The sequence below is a fragment of the Echinops telfairi genome, unplaced genomic scaffold, assembly GCF_000313985.2.
Source record: "Echinops telfairi isolate 266 unplaced genomic scaffold, ASM31398v2 ScPeMD7_2291;HRSCAF=2852, whole genome shotgun sequence".
Lineage (NCBI taxonomy): Eukaryota > Metazoa > Chordata > Mammalia > Afrosoricida > Tenrecidae > Echinops > Echinops telfairi.
This window is the reverse complement of record NW_022106189.1, coordinates 21,428,867-21,441,884: the sequence shown is the minus strand read 5'-3', so window position 1 is coordinate 21,441,884 and position 13,018 is coordinate 21,428,867. Positions and strand designations below refer to the sequence as shown.

General features: G+C 37.7%; 1 protein-coding gene and 1 non-coding gene across 7 annotated transcripts in view; both read left to right on the top strand.

Annotated features, from left to right (window-relative positions):
• Positions 1–13,018, top strand: part of CNOT1 (CCR4-NOT transcription complex subunit 1) — a 103,909-nt gene that overhangs the window by 52,784 nt on the left and 38,107 nt on the right. For all 6 annotated transcript variants that reach the window (XM_045293698.1, XM_045293696.1, XM_004704630.3 and 3 more), the window contains exons 11-18: positions 302–472; positions 871–998; positions 2,491–2,731; positions 3,375–3,494; positions 4,222–4,344; positions 4,518–4,669; positions 8,982–9,132; positions 11,435–11,636. In XM_045293698.1, the coding sequence (XP_045149633.1) occupies positions 302–472; positions 871–998; positions 2,491–2,731; positions 3,375–3,494; positions 4,222–4,344; positions 4,518–4,669; positions 8,982–9,132; positions 11,435–11,636 (1,288 nt within the window). The remainder of the gene's footprint in view (positions 1–301; positions 473–870; positions 999–2,490; positions 2,732–3,374; positions 3,495–4,221; positions 4,345–4,517; positions 4,670–8,981; positions 9,133–11,434; positions 11,637–13,018) is intronic.
• LOC115870749 lies at positions 9,709–9,844 on the top strand. The gene has a single exon (XR_004046880.1). It is a non-coding gene; the product is annotated as a small nucleolar RNA SNORA50 (small nucleolar RNA).

The following is a 13,018-nucleotide window of genomic DNA, read 5'->3' as shown; positions in this document are numbered from 1 at the left end:
AGCAACTGATTTATATTTGCCATATTGTTCTAAGACAATAAAAATCTTGGTGTACAGAGATGCTGAATAGTTGCTTATTTGTTATCATGGGGTGGGAACTAGAGTTGGATAGAGCAAGAGAGCCCTTTCGTATATGCCCAAAAGTTTCAGAAGTGTGCAGGTTTGAGTACCATGCTAATTTTAGAGCTTAACTTTCTAAGTCACATTTCTAGTTAGATTCAGATGACTTGAAGTTTGTAATTAGAACAATTTAATGGAATTCTAGGTTACTTAAACATAGAAATACTTTATTCTTTTGTAGAACCCGAGTTTGAATTTCAAGGAAGTAACTTATGAACTGGACCACCCTGGATTTCAGATTCGTGATAGTAAAGGACTTCAAAATGTGGTTTATGGTATTCAGAGAGGCCTGGGTATGGAGGTGTTCCCAGTAGACCTGATATACAGGCCTTGGAAACATGCAGAAGGTCAGGTATGTAAGTAGTGGTTAGCTGTAGAAAGGGAACTAAGTGGTGTCTTGTTCCTTGCATGTAATATAGTTCCACTGTCCCATAAAATAAACAAAGAGTTTATTTTACATAGCTCAGAAAATAAAGCTGTCATGAACATGGAGGGACTGTCAACATTGTTTAATACTTGATACAGCAGTAATCAAGTTTAATCAAATTTTGTTTATAAGTCCAAAGCCTCATGTACCTTTCTCATCTAACTGAATTATTTGTGAGTTTTGAAAGGACAAATTTTAAATTTTTAAAAGAGGAACTCAATCAAATAAAAGATTGAGATTAGCCAAATGAAAATCAGTCTAATTTTTACAGCTTCCCAATTTTCTGCAGTAACTAGGTGTGTGTGTTTGTTCTCTTGTTCCAGCTTTCCTTCATTCAGCATTCCCTTATCAATCCGGAGATCTTCTGTTTTGCTGACTATCCCTGCCATACTGTTGCCACTGACATTTTGAAAGCACCACCAGAGGATGACAATCGAGAAATTGCCACATGGTAAACACTCTTATCTCGCTTGTAAAAATGGCTACTTCTTTGTTTTGGAAACATGAAGTTGTTAAAGCAACATTAACTGAAATAGTATTTTTAATTAGCCTGCCCTCCCCTTCCTCTTCGCCAAATTCCATTTGTTCTTTTGTTGTTGAAAATATACGCATCAAAACGTACACTAATCGAACAGCTTCTACACATGTAATTTATGGACATGGATACATTTTTCTCTTTGTGTAATATCAAAGCCTTTTTTCCTGAGTTGTTTGATACTGTCAGTTGCTTCTCTGGAAGGAAAGATGAGACTTTCTGCAAAGGTTTTCAGCCTCAAACCTACAGGGACAGTTTTACGCTGTTTCTGTATGGTAACTGACTTTTGAATCAAGTCTATGGCAGAGTTGAATTTTGACACCATTGTAATGTAATTACACTGCTGTTGATAACTTTGTCCGTCCGTTGGAGATCTTAAGGGCACAGTGCTCAAGGCAGGCCTTTGGTACTAGTTAGGCCACTAAAGCGTTCAGTTTTAAAGATGATTTTCAGGGAAATACTTGCTTTGAGGTTTAATGATGATCGCAGAGCAGTAGTTTCAAGGGTTCATACATCTCATGGCTCCACGAGAATTTGAAATTCTTTTCTGCATTTCCTCCCTTTTGAACAGGATTCTTCTTTGGATTCTTTGATCAAAATATTCAGTAATGATAAAACCAACCCATATATTTGATCTCCTGACAAAGAAGGCAGTTGTTCAAGGAGGGAATTAGCCACATTCTATTTCCTCCTCCTGTTGTTGACTCTCCTTCTCTCTTACTCCAGGTGACTAGAGTCCAGTTGTGCCTTAGATGACTGCTCGCAAGCTTTTAGACCCCAGGCACTAAACAGCAAACTAGAATGGAAGCACTGAACACATTATTAACTGAATTAACTAAAATGTCCCATGAAACCCGATCCTACAACTCAACAAGAAACCAGACCCCATAAGATGTTTGGCTGCACTTACACAGGCTCAGCAGAGGGGGCACCTTTTGCCAATTTAATTTTTTTATAGGTGTACAACTTACTGACAGCACTTAAAATAACAGTTGGTACAATCCTACCCTTAATACAATTTTCCCATGAGCCTGCTTTTTTAAAGGTTTTGTGCCATCAAGTTGATTAAGAGAGAATGGAACTCCTCTCCTCCATAAGGTGTCCTGGCCAATAATTTTAGAGGAGCGAATTTTCATGTCTTCTGTGGAGTGCTAGTGGGTTTGAACTGTCAACCTTTGGGCTAGCAGTTGGGGGGAGTTTAATCATTTTTGCTGCCCAGCATGCATTTCGTTAAGAATAGTAGTTCCAAATGAACTAAAAGCCTCAATTGCTTTATAAAAATCTCTGCTGCAAATGTTAGAAGGTACTAGTCACTTGGTTTTGTTCTGATAGCTGGCATCACTTTATTTAGAAAATGAATTTTGTATATTTGGATTTTCATTGATAGATGGTCTTTCTTCTTGTGTAGGAAGAGCTTGGATTTGATTGAGTCTCTGCTGAGGCTCGCAGAAGTGGGGCAGTATGAGCAAGTCAAACAGCTTTTCAGCTTCCCGATCAAACACTGTCCAGACATGTTGGTATTGGCCTTACTACAGATAAACACCTCCTGGCACACCTTGCGCCATGAACTCATCTCCACTCTGATGCCAATTTTCCTTGGAAACCACCCAAACTCTGCTATTATTTTACACTATGCATGGCATGGACAGGTAAGACAGGACCATTTTCCCAATTTTCAGTTTAAGTGGTTGACATTCTTTGATGAGTTGGAGAATAGTGAATAAAATAGGGAACAATAAACTTTAATATGTTGTCACTTTCTTGAAAAGTTAAACTGTTAAAAAAATAAAACTGTTCTACCCGTAGTTCCTGATACATTGTTATTAAGTGAAATCAATAATTTACATTAAAGTTAAATCCTTATATTGTACAATTTTACAAATTTTACTGAATGTCATGTGGGTGTTTCTCTGCCTTAAATGCCCTGTGCTCTACCATTCAGTTCCCCGCCCCTATCCCTGGCAGGTCCTTGTTCAAACCCACTAGCTATTCAATGGTAGAAAGATGGTCATGATTTTTAGTTTTAAAAACATTATACAGAGCCATTAAGAGCCAGAATCCACTCTATCATGACAAGTTAGGATTTGGGTGTGAAGTAACTTTCTCATAAAGAATGTTAATAGATGCACACTCTGGTAATTTCTTAATCTTCCTGGCCTGAACTTAATACCTATATAGATATTCTTTATTTTATAGAGCATAAAGCAAATAACATTAGCTGAGAAGTTGGAGTCATATCTGTAGAATGCTTAGGAATATTGTATTTAAGCCTCGTTACTCTTTTCCTCTCAGGGACAGTCTCCCTCAATTCGCCAACTGATCATGCATGCGATGGCAGAGTGGTATATGCGAGGGGAGCAGTATGACCAGGCCAAATTGTCTAGAATTCTTGATGTGGCCCAGGACTTGAAGGTGAATTTGAAAGTGAATTTGTACACTTCACGTTATTAGAGCGGGAGAAAAAAATACTCAAACAAATGACACCTTAAGAATAGTGTACATTGAGATTTATCTGTGTGTAATTTTGTCATTGTGCGTAGCCTTCTTGAATTTTTGTCAGGTGTTTTAAAAAATGTTTTTTGGTATATGAAATCCAGAGTGGATGTACCTATAGAGACAAGTAGGATAAGAGTTTCTGGGAGCTACCATGGGTGGGAGGGGTGTGGGGTAAAGAGGGAGCTGATATCAAGGAGTTCAAGAAACTGTAGCAGTTTTATAATACTGTTTGATAGGATTGAATTATGGAATATGTATGTCTATGAGGTAGAATCCTTGGAGAAAGTATTTGGGCATCAACGCTAACGTTTTTGTTTAGAATCACCAGAATCATCTGACAATAGTCTTATGCTTAGGTATGGGAAAAGATCACTGTTCATATTTTGATTGAGTCCTCTGCACCAGGTTTAATTGCTGGATAAAGGTTTTCTGCAAGGTAGTGTCATGTATTCATGACCTTCCTTTAAGAAAGTTCTAATGTTACCTACCACAGAAATGTAGCACACCATTTAAAAAAACTGCAACCAACAGTCAATGTATTTGATTTAAGCTTGTTTGTGAAAATAAGAACTGGTGGAAATAGAAAGTAGGACTGAGAAACTTAATTGCTTGATTTGGAGTTTCTAATCCTCTTTTTCTTTAGGCCTTGTCAATGCTGCTAAATGGTACTCCATTTGCCTTTGTTATTGACCTTGCTGCACTTGCTTCACGTCGAGAATACCTCAAACTTGACAAGTGGCTCACAGATAAAATTAGAGAGCATGGGGTAAAGCAGAATTTGTTTATTCATTTCTGCCTTTTAATCTTGATGATAGTTATAATGGATAAAGAAGCCATTTTAAAGTAGTACTAAAGATGCTGTTTAGATTGAATTTTAGTTAATCTGACAGTACTTTCAGTGAATTTCAACGAACACTGAGAGACATTTCTCTTTTTCAGGAGCCCTTTATCCAGGCCTGTATGACCTTTTTAAAAAGACGGTGCCCTTCCATTTTGGGTGGACTTGCCCCCGAGAAGGATCAGCCCAAAAGTGCTCAACTCCCTCCAGAAACTCTGGCAACAATGTTGGCCTGTCTACAAGCTTGTGCAGGGTAGGCGAGTTATGCTTAAAAGGACTGTATTTAATGCATGAATACTTAATCCAGGCTACTGATTTTAAGGAAGACGTAGGCTGGTTGAATAAAAGTGAGAGCATCAATCAAGCAGTTTTTAGACCACTGTGATACATTGCTTAAAATACAGAAAGGGATTTCAAAAGGTGCATGGAAAAACTCCATTATATTTTGATTAAAATTTCCCACAAACTATTTGAAGCCCCCCATGTACTAGATCAATTTTAAGTCAGTTATTTCACGTGGTGTAAAATATGGGTCCACCCTCTTTCTATATGATGAATATGGGTAGTTGTCCTAACCTCATTTGATAAATGTTATTCCCCATTTAAATTGTCTTTTAAAAAAATACTTGCTCATAAATGTGTGGGTTTATTTCTGGACTCTGAATACAATACCATTGATGTGCATGTCTATTCTTTTGCTAGTGTCACCTTAAAATTAAAAAAAAAATCCATTGTGAACTGTATCATGAAGTTTAAAATTTAATAATAGTGTCAATAATTGCACTCAAGCTAACTCATCTCCCCCATCCCACCCCCCAAAAAAGTTACCAGAATCACAATTACCATGAGTATCCTTCCTTCTCTAGTCACAATCCACTCTTTGTTCCCCATTTCCCCAGATAACCATTGTCCTCACTTAATAGCCAGTCTTGGCTTTTCTTCATAGCTTATATATGTCCTCCTAGTGGTGTACTGTGTAGTTTTGAAAACGCAGGTAACAAAAACAAAAAAAACAACCCAAAACAGCTATGCAAGGAAAGGACAATGAGCTACTGTCATAAGGGACCCAAAGATAAACTGAACCATCTCTGAGGGCATCATCTTGGCTTCAGGTCCCCTACGAGTTTCCAAAGCCTTTCTGATACCCCACAGACTACAGTACTTGCTAGGTCTACGTGGGTGTTTTCAAGAAATACAGTGAGATGAGTCAGGCTATTTTTATATGTGGTGAACTGAGCATCCTCAGCTTAGCTGATAAGGCAGTGAGGTTTGGAGTGGAGAGCAGGAACCCTTTTTGCTCAAACCTATTGCAGGGCATTGTGTCTGGTTATAAATATGGTGATTACTATACCTTTGCAATAAAAAATGGAATTTGTAAGTGTGAATAATACAACTTATTTTTCAGATTGTCCTAGTCCTTGCATTTCCATGTGAATTCTAGGTTTAGCCTGTCAGTTTCTGCAAAGAAGCCAGTTGGGGCACTCAACCTGCAGAGTATTTGGGGATTGTGTTGCCTTGCCATGTAAAAAAAAGCATTAAGGCCTCCAGTTTATGAACCTGAGTATGTGTTTCTCTTTTTAGTTCATCTTTAATTCCTTTCAGTGATACGTTATCCTTTTTTTAAATTGTGAATTAGATTTTGCTTTACATATCCAATCATTTTTGTTGTCACCACTTTATTATTTATTTATTTGTTTTTTGTTGTCACCATTTTAACAGTTGATAGACCTCTCAGTGGCTTGCTCTGTTGTCATTTTATATATCTGCATCTTGTACAGCCAACTTTTGATCCATTGTTTATTCAATTAATCTCATATTAGGGCCTTTTAGATGGCTTCTATCTATCTTGAATATTGTTTTACATGCAACATCTTTCCCGGTGTTGTATATGGATCACTAGAAGTGGATTCACTCTTTTCAAAGTAAACATGAACCCCTTTGCAATAAGCCCTAAAGCCCCTAACGGCAATAACAACTTGTAATGACCCTACATAAGATTTTAGAGGCTGTATGTCTTGACAGGAACAGACAAACTCATCTTTCTCCCATGCAAGGACTGGTGGGTTTGAACCTCTAGCTTGTGGTTAGCCATTCAACAATTATCCCACAGCTCCACCAAGGCACTTCCAGTGCCACCAGGACTCTTCCAGCAATAACTGTTTCTTTTCCCCTTCTTACCTATCGTAATGACTAATAAACTTTGATCTTTTAATTTGTCTCATCTAGATATTTCATATATGTGGGACCTTCAATATTTGTTCTTCTGTGCTTTCCTTAATGCATACAGCATAGTGTTTTCCAGATTCTCCACATGTTCTAGCTTGAATCAGTCAGAGCTTAGTTTCTTTATTGCTGAGTCCCTGGATGGCAAGAAGATTTTAATTCATCCAGAGGATTCTCAGTAGAAAGACCTGACAATTCAGTGCCTAAAATTTATGCCACTGAAACTCTTTGGGACCCAGTTTCTAAGACTTGTGCACTGAGCTTGGCATGATTTGGAAGTAACTCAATGATAGCTGGGTTTTTTTGCTTTGTTTTTGCTATGTGTGCACCACATTTTATGAATTTATTTGTTAATGGATGTTTAGGTTTCTATCCTTGGGCTATTGTGAATAACACCTCAGTGAACTCTATAGGTGTTTGAGTTTCTACTGTCACTATTTTGGGGTATATTTCAGGGGGCACCCCCCCAAAACCCGGAAATTTTCCTCAAAGTTATGTATTAAAATTTTTTTTTACAAAACAATCTTATCAGCGTCAGAGTACTCTCCGTTACACTGAATACGTGTGTCAGATCTGTGATTCCATTCTTGGAACCCCTTTCACCATTTTTCAAACTCATCTGTAGGGTGGCTGACAGCACACCCCTCATTTTCTCCTTTACTGCTTATCCTCAAATCACTACCCTTTCATGTCCCTCTTCATTTGTGGAAGTCGCACAGAGCTAGGTCAGGTGCTTGGGGCATGCTGCTTTTTGCCAAAAACCAGCACACTGAGAGGATGCATGAGCAGGTGCATTGTCATGGAGGCACTTAAACGGTCCTCACATCCGCCACAAGTCACCTTTTTTGTGTACACTGTTACTTAATCTTTTCAGAACCTGTGAATAGAAAGCTTGATTAACAGTCTGACCTGGTGGAATGAAGTCCAAGTGCACTATGAGTGTATATTTTCGTCCTTTGGGAAGTTGGCTGACGTCCAGAATGAAGTTTCCATCAATCCATATTTCACCTTTTTTGAAATGAGAAAACCACTTGTACACATAGTGCTGTGTTCAACATCACAACAATTTCTGTGGCATTTTTCCCGAGCAGTAAAACAAAATTTTACATCAACACACTATTCTCTTAAATAGGCCATCACAAAAACCGAGGTTTGAACAAAATCACTCTTACAAAAAAATTCACTGTGATCAAAGAGAACCTTAGCAGGCTATGCCAGTGTTTGCACTAACTCAAGTGAGTTGATCAAAGTTTGCCTAATGGGAAAAATGTACTACGAGCTCCGTTCCTCCCAATGCAGTTCTGGGTTGTTTGTTTTGTTTTGTTTGTATCCCCTCGTATATCTGGGAGGGGAATTGCAGGATCATGTGGTAATTCTGTTTGAACTTTTTTCCACAGCAGTCATACCATTTTAAATTCCTATCAGTAACGAATAGTGAGGCTTATTTCCCTACATCCTTGCCAACACTTGTTTTCTGTTTTTTCTTTATGACTAGGATAAAAACGCTCATCCCCTCAGTGTCCATTCTGATTCACAGTATTCTATTTAGCTTAAACCAACCCCCTCCCCACCATTTTGCCAATTTCATTCCAGAATGATTAAGGATACCAGTCCTCTCTTCATTGCTTGCCATTTGTATATTTTATTTGGTAATGTGTTTGTGGAAGTTCTTCTATCTTTTGATTGATTCTCTTTTGTGCTAGTTCTCTGTTAGCCAGGAAATCCTGGAAGTCTTTAGGACTGCATTGATTTTCTAGGTCTTGCAAGCTTTCTGCTTTTGATAGGCAATCTTGACACTTCCTATCATTCGTTTTGTTGGAAAATGTTGTAACAGCTTACCTTCTGACAGGCTTTACTTCTTGAGGCAGGTTCTTGGATACTGTGTGCATGTGCGGCACGGCGCCGCACGTCCCGTCCCACATTATAAGGGTCTCAGATGTTCTCCCATTCTGTCAGTTGTCTCTTTGTTAATCTAGTCTTCTGATACATGAGGATTTTATAACTTAACAGATCTGGGCTTACGCTTAAGTTTTGTCAATGTTGCTGAGAATATGCAATGTTTGGGGTATTTTTGAAACTTGTTTTGCTGTACATGCATGGGCTTTATTTTAGAAATATTAAGTAAATTAACTTGAAAGAAATCTGCAAGTAATTGGCACAAAATGCTCATAATAAATGCAAAGTTGGGAGATAATGGTGGAAATTAGCTATGTGCTTCAACAAGCTTTCTCTATTGGAATCGCATCACTTTATACTTAGGTGTTCTGGGGAGTCGCATCACTTTATACTTAGGTGTTCTGGGGAGTAGCAAATTATAATTTTCATCTTTATTCTCTCTTTAGGAGTGTTTCTCAGGAGTTATCAGAAACCATCCTTACCATGGTAGCCAATTGCAGTAACGTTATGAACAAGGCCAGGCAGCCTCCACCTGGAGTTATGCCAAAAGGACGCCCTCCCAGTGCTAGCAGCTTAGATGCTATTTCTCCTGTTCAGGTAAGTAAAAGCTACAATTTGTACACCTAGTGTGTCTCCCCCACTCTGCCCCTCCCTAGTAGATTTAGAGTAGAATGAAATTTTGTCGTCATTAGTAATCTACTGAAAAGGAAAAAGTTATCTGAATATATTACATTTTAGATATCAGTGTATCGCAGCCACTTACATTTTAAAGGCAATCCATAAATAGGCCTTATAGTTGAGTTTAGATTTTAAATTAAATAGAACATGACTGTGAGGAAAGATGCAAAACAACTTTTTTTTTTTAATAAGTCATTTTATTGGGGGCTCTTATAGCTCTTAGAATAATCCATACATCAATTGTATCCAACATTTGTACATACATTGCTAACATCACTTTCAAAACATTTTCTTTGTACTTGAGCCTTTGGTATCGGCTCCTCTTTTTTTTTTCCCCTCCTCTATCCTCCCACCCTCTTGACTCCCTGATAAATTATTATTGTCATATCTTCCACCATCCACTGTCTCCTTTCACCCACATTTCTCACAAAACAACTTCCTTTGTTAACTGGTACAGATTTTCCTTAAACATAATATTTACTGAGATTCTTGAAAAAGTAAGTGCCTTTGAACCTGATGTGTCTAGTTTGTAGCTTCACGGGCCAAGCAACATTGCTAGAGCATAAGGACTTGTTATAACTGGGCTCTTCAGCTCCCAACTGAACTGCTCTTGTAAAAACAAGGTACATTTAAGTTACTCCCTGACACCAACCACTTCCTTTCCCTCGGAGCAACATATTTTGCTTCTATTTTCAGCTACATTGAATGACAGATTGAAGCTTAAAAAACAGGATTTAGTGATTCTTCGATGGCCACTTAATATAAGGTGTTTTGTTTATCAATTTTCTATAATGGGGAGAATGAACTAGTGCAGCAAACTAAAAAGCTTGGAAGTATACTTATTTGATGTAGACAGTCCCCAGATTATGAACATTTGGCTTATATACAATTTGTAATTATGAACCAGGGCCCTGGTGTCATAGTGGTTACAAGTTGAGCTATGATCCACAAGGTGTGCAGTTTGAAACCACCAGGCACTGTGAGAGAGAAATGCTGGTGTTTTCTCCTCCTGTAAAGAGTTATAGTCCCAGAAACCCACAGGGCATTTCTACCTTGTCCTATAGTGTCTTCCCGAGTAAGAATTCACTCAGTGGCATTGAGTTTGTTTTTTTGGAATTCTGCACCTTCCCCTATAAAATCTATTATAGCCACTCCACCTACTCAGCTGGTTGTTTTGTGAAAATGAAGATGACCACATCATATCACAAAATGGAAGGTTGCATCATCACACAGCTGCCAAGTCAGAGAGCATCATGGCCTAACCAAGTGGACACATTTAAAACAACAGCACAGTCAGTGTTACTCTTGCTTTACACGGTGGCATACTGCCAGATGAAGTTAGGTACTAGATTTTAAACATCTTTATCATGAATACAAAGTTTCATACAATGAAATAGTCATTAAATGCAAAGGTTTATCAAAATAACTGAAAATATATACAGTGATTAGGAATAGTAAATAGGTACTACTAATGTTGCGCAATGAAACCGTTTTTATTAGTGTGTTAGAGATGTTGTAGTGGATTTTGGAGTTTATTTTTATGTGTAGAAAGGTATACTATTTATACTAAGACAAGCATTGGAGTCAACATACTAGATACAAATTGCACTTTAAATTTTTTATTGTGCAGATTTGACATAAACAATATGTTTTTAATCTGGGGACTTTATATTTAAAAACAAACAAGATGGTTGGTGACTCATATAGTACACATGTCTAAAATCAGAGCTGATCGCTCACCCTGAACTCTAGGATTTTCTAATTTTGACTATCTGCTTATCTCCTTTGCCTGGAAAATGGATTTCTAACACTTAAAGTTTTTTATTGTTAAAGGTTACATAATTTAGCCCAAGAGATTTTTTTCCAGAATATTGAGAATTTCCAGCTTATTCACTGCCCCCATGTTGCTACCAAATGTGCAGTACTATATATGCAGACAGAGCTAATCATCTGACATGATTTTCTTGAAGTTCTGGTAGCCCTCATTTTATACCTGTGGTATCTTGCCAAGGGCTAACTTAACTTTGTAAAGAAATATACTGAGTAAAAAATACTTACTTTGCATGCTTGACTTTTATTAGAATTTTAAGTATCAGTTTGTGTGGAGCTTTGCTGCTTTTGGTGTATGTCAAGTTCTTTGCTAAAGATTCCTTTAACCAGTGTTATATGTCTGCCTTTACTGGAAGTATGTTTAATACATTTCTGTAATGTTTTCCTTCAGATTGACCCGCTTGGTGGAATGGCATCTCTTAGTATAGGTGGTTCAGCTGCCCCCCATACCCAGAGCATGCAGGGCTTTCCTCCAAATTTGGGCTCTGCCTTCAGTACCCCTCAGTCACCAGCAAAAGCATTTCCACCCCTTTCTACACCAAACCAGACAACTGCATTCAGTGGTATTGGAGGACTTTCGTCACAGCTTCCAGGTAAGGGCATAGAGTGAGTGGGTGGGAAGAGAGTATAAATTTTTTGTGCCTTAGTGTATGGTATGGATGTGGAGCTGTTCTAATAAAAGGGAAGTTATTCAAACAAAGTACCATGACATTGCACAAGCTGCCTCAGTGCCCAAAGTTACAAAGAGAACAGTGTACCACCATTAACTTAATTCATTCTAGTTGGCGTAGAGTATTTGTAGGGCGGAGTTAATTTAAATTTTCACTGATGATAGGGTAGATAGTAAGGAGTATCTTAATCCCACCTTTTAAGAGGCTGAGATCAAGAACCCCAGCTATGTGAAATAGTTGTGATTGTTACAAGAAAGGTAGTAAGTAGTTGGATATGTACTTGGCCTTACTGTATTCTACTTACCTACCTATCTTGGAAATGTTACGGAATTGCTAAAACCTGTTCATATACTTTGGGTACTATACTGCAGTATTAGCTGACTTCTATTTTGCGTGTACCCACATGCTTGTTTTCAGCCATCTGTATCTTTTATCATCATAATCTTAAGTTACGATGCTGAATGAAACCTGTGAGTGGGAATGCAGCAGGCAAAGTCTATATAATACTACTACTCTACGGTTTGGGCTCCTTTGGTTCTCTAATTTGAGCCAAAAGCACTACCCTCATTAAAGCTTTCTAGCAAAGTTGTGATTATTGTTGTATTTTGTCTGTTTGCTAAAGTTGAGGGAGATGAAGTTCTTGGTCATGTTGACGTGATGACAGTTGAACTTTTCTTATGTGAACTACCCTGTTTCCCCGAAAATAAGACAGTGTCTTATATTAATTTTTGCTCCCAAAGACACGCTAGGTCTTATTTTCAGGGGATGTCTTATTTTTCCATGAAGAAGAATACGGTACACATTTATTGTTGAACAACAAAAAGGTACGGTAGTAGTTGTCTTCACAAACCAGCATAACCAGACAAACTGAATCCTATAGTATCAAGAATTTTTTGTTACTACCGTTATTTCCATGTACAACAAACTATGGTACATATACTCATTTATTCAATGACAGTCACGTCATCATCTTCTGGAACATCATAACAATCCAAATCCTTATTTTGGGGGGGATGCCTTATATTTCAGCGAGAGGCAAAACTAAGTAGGTCTTATTTTCGCGGGATGTCTTACTTTCAGGGAAACATGGTAGGTTATAACATGATAAATTATGTGCATTGAAAATTGTATACTTCCCCCCACACACTGATAAGTTATCAAGAATAAAGGAACTAAGGAGGTTATAAAAGAAACTTAGACATTCCTTCTAATATACTCTTACAAATTTTGATTTTTGTAAAATTGAAAACGCATAGTAAGGGAATGAACAAAAACAACTATTTCAAACAAATAATTAAGAACTG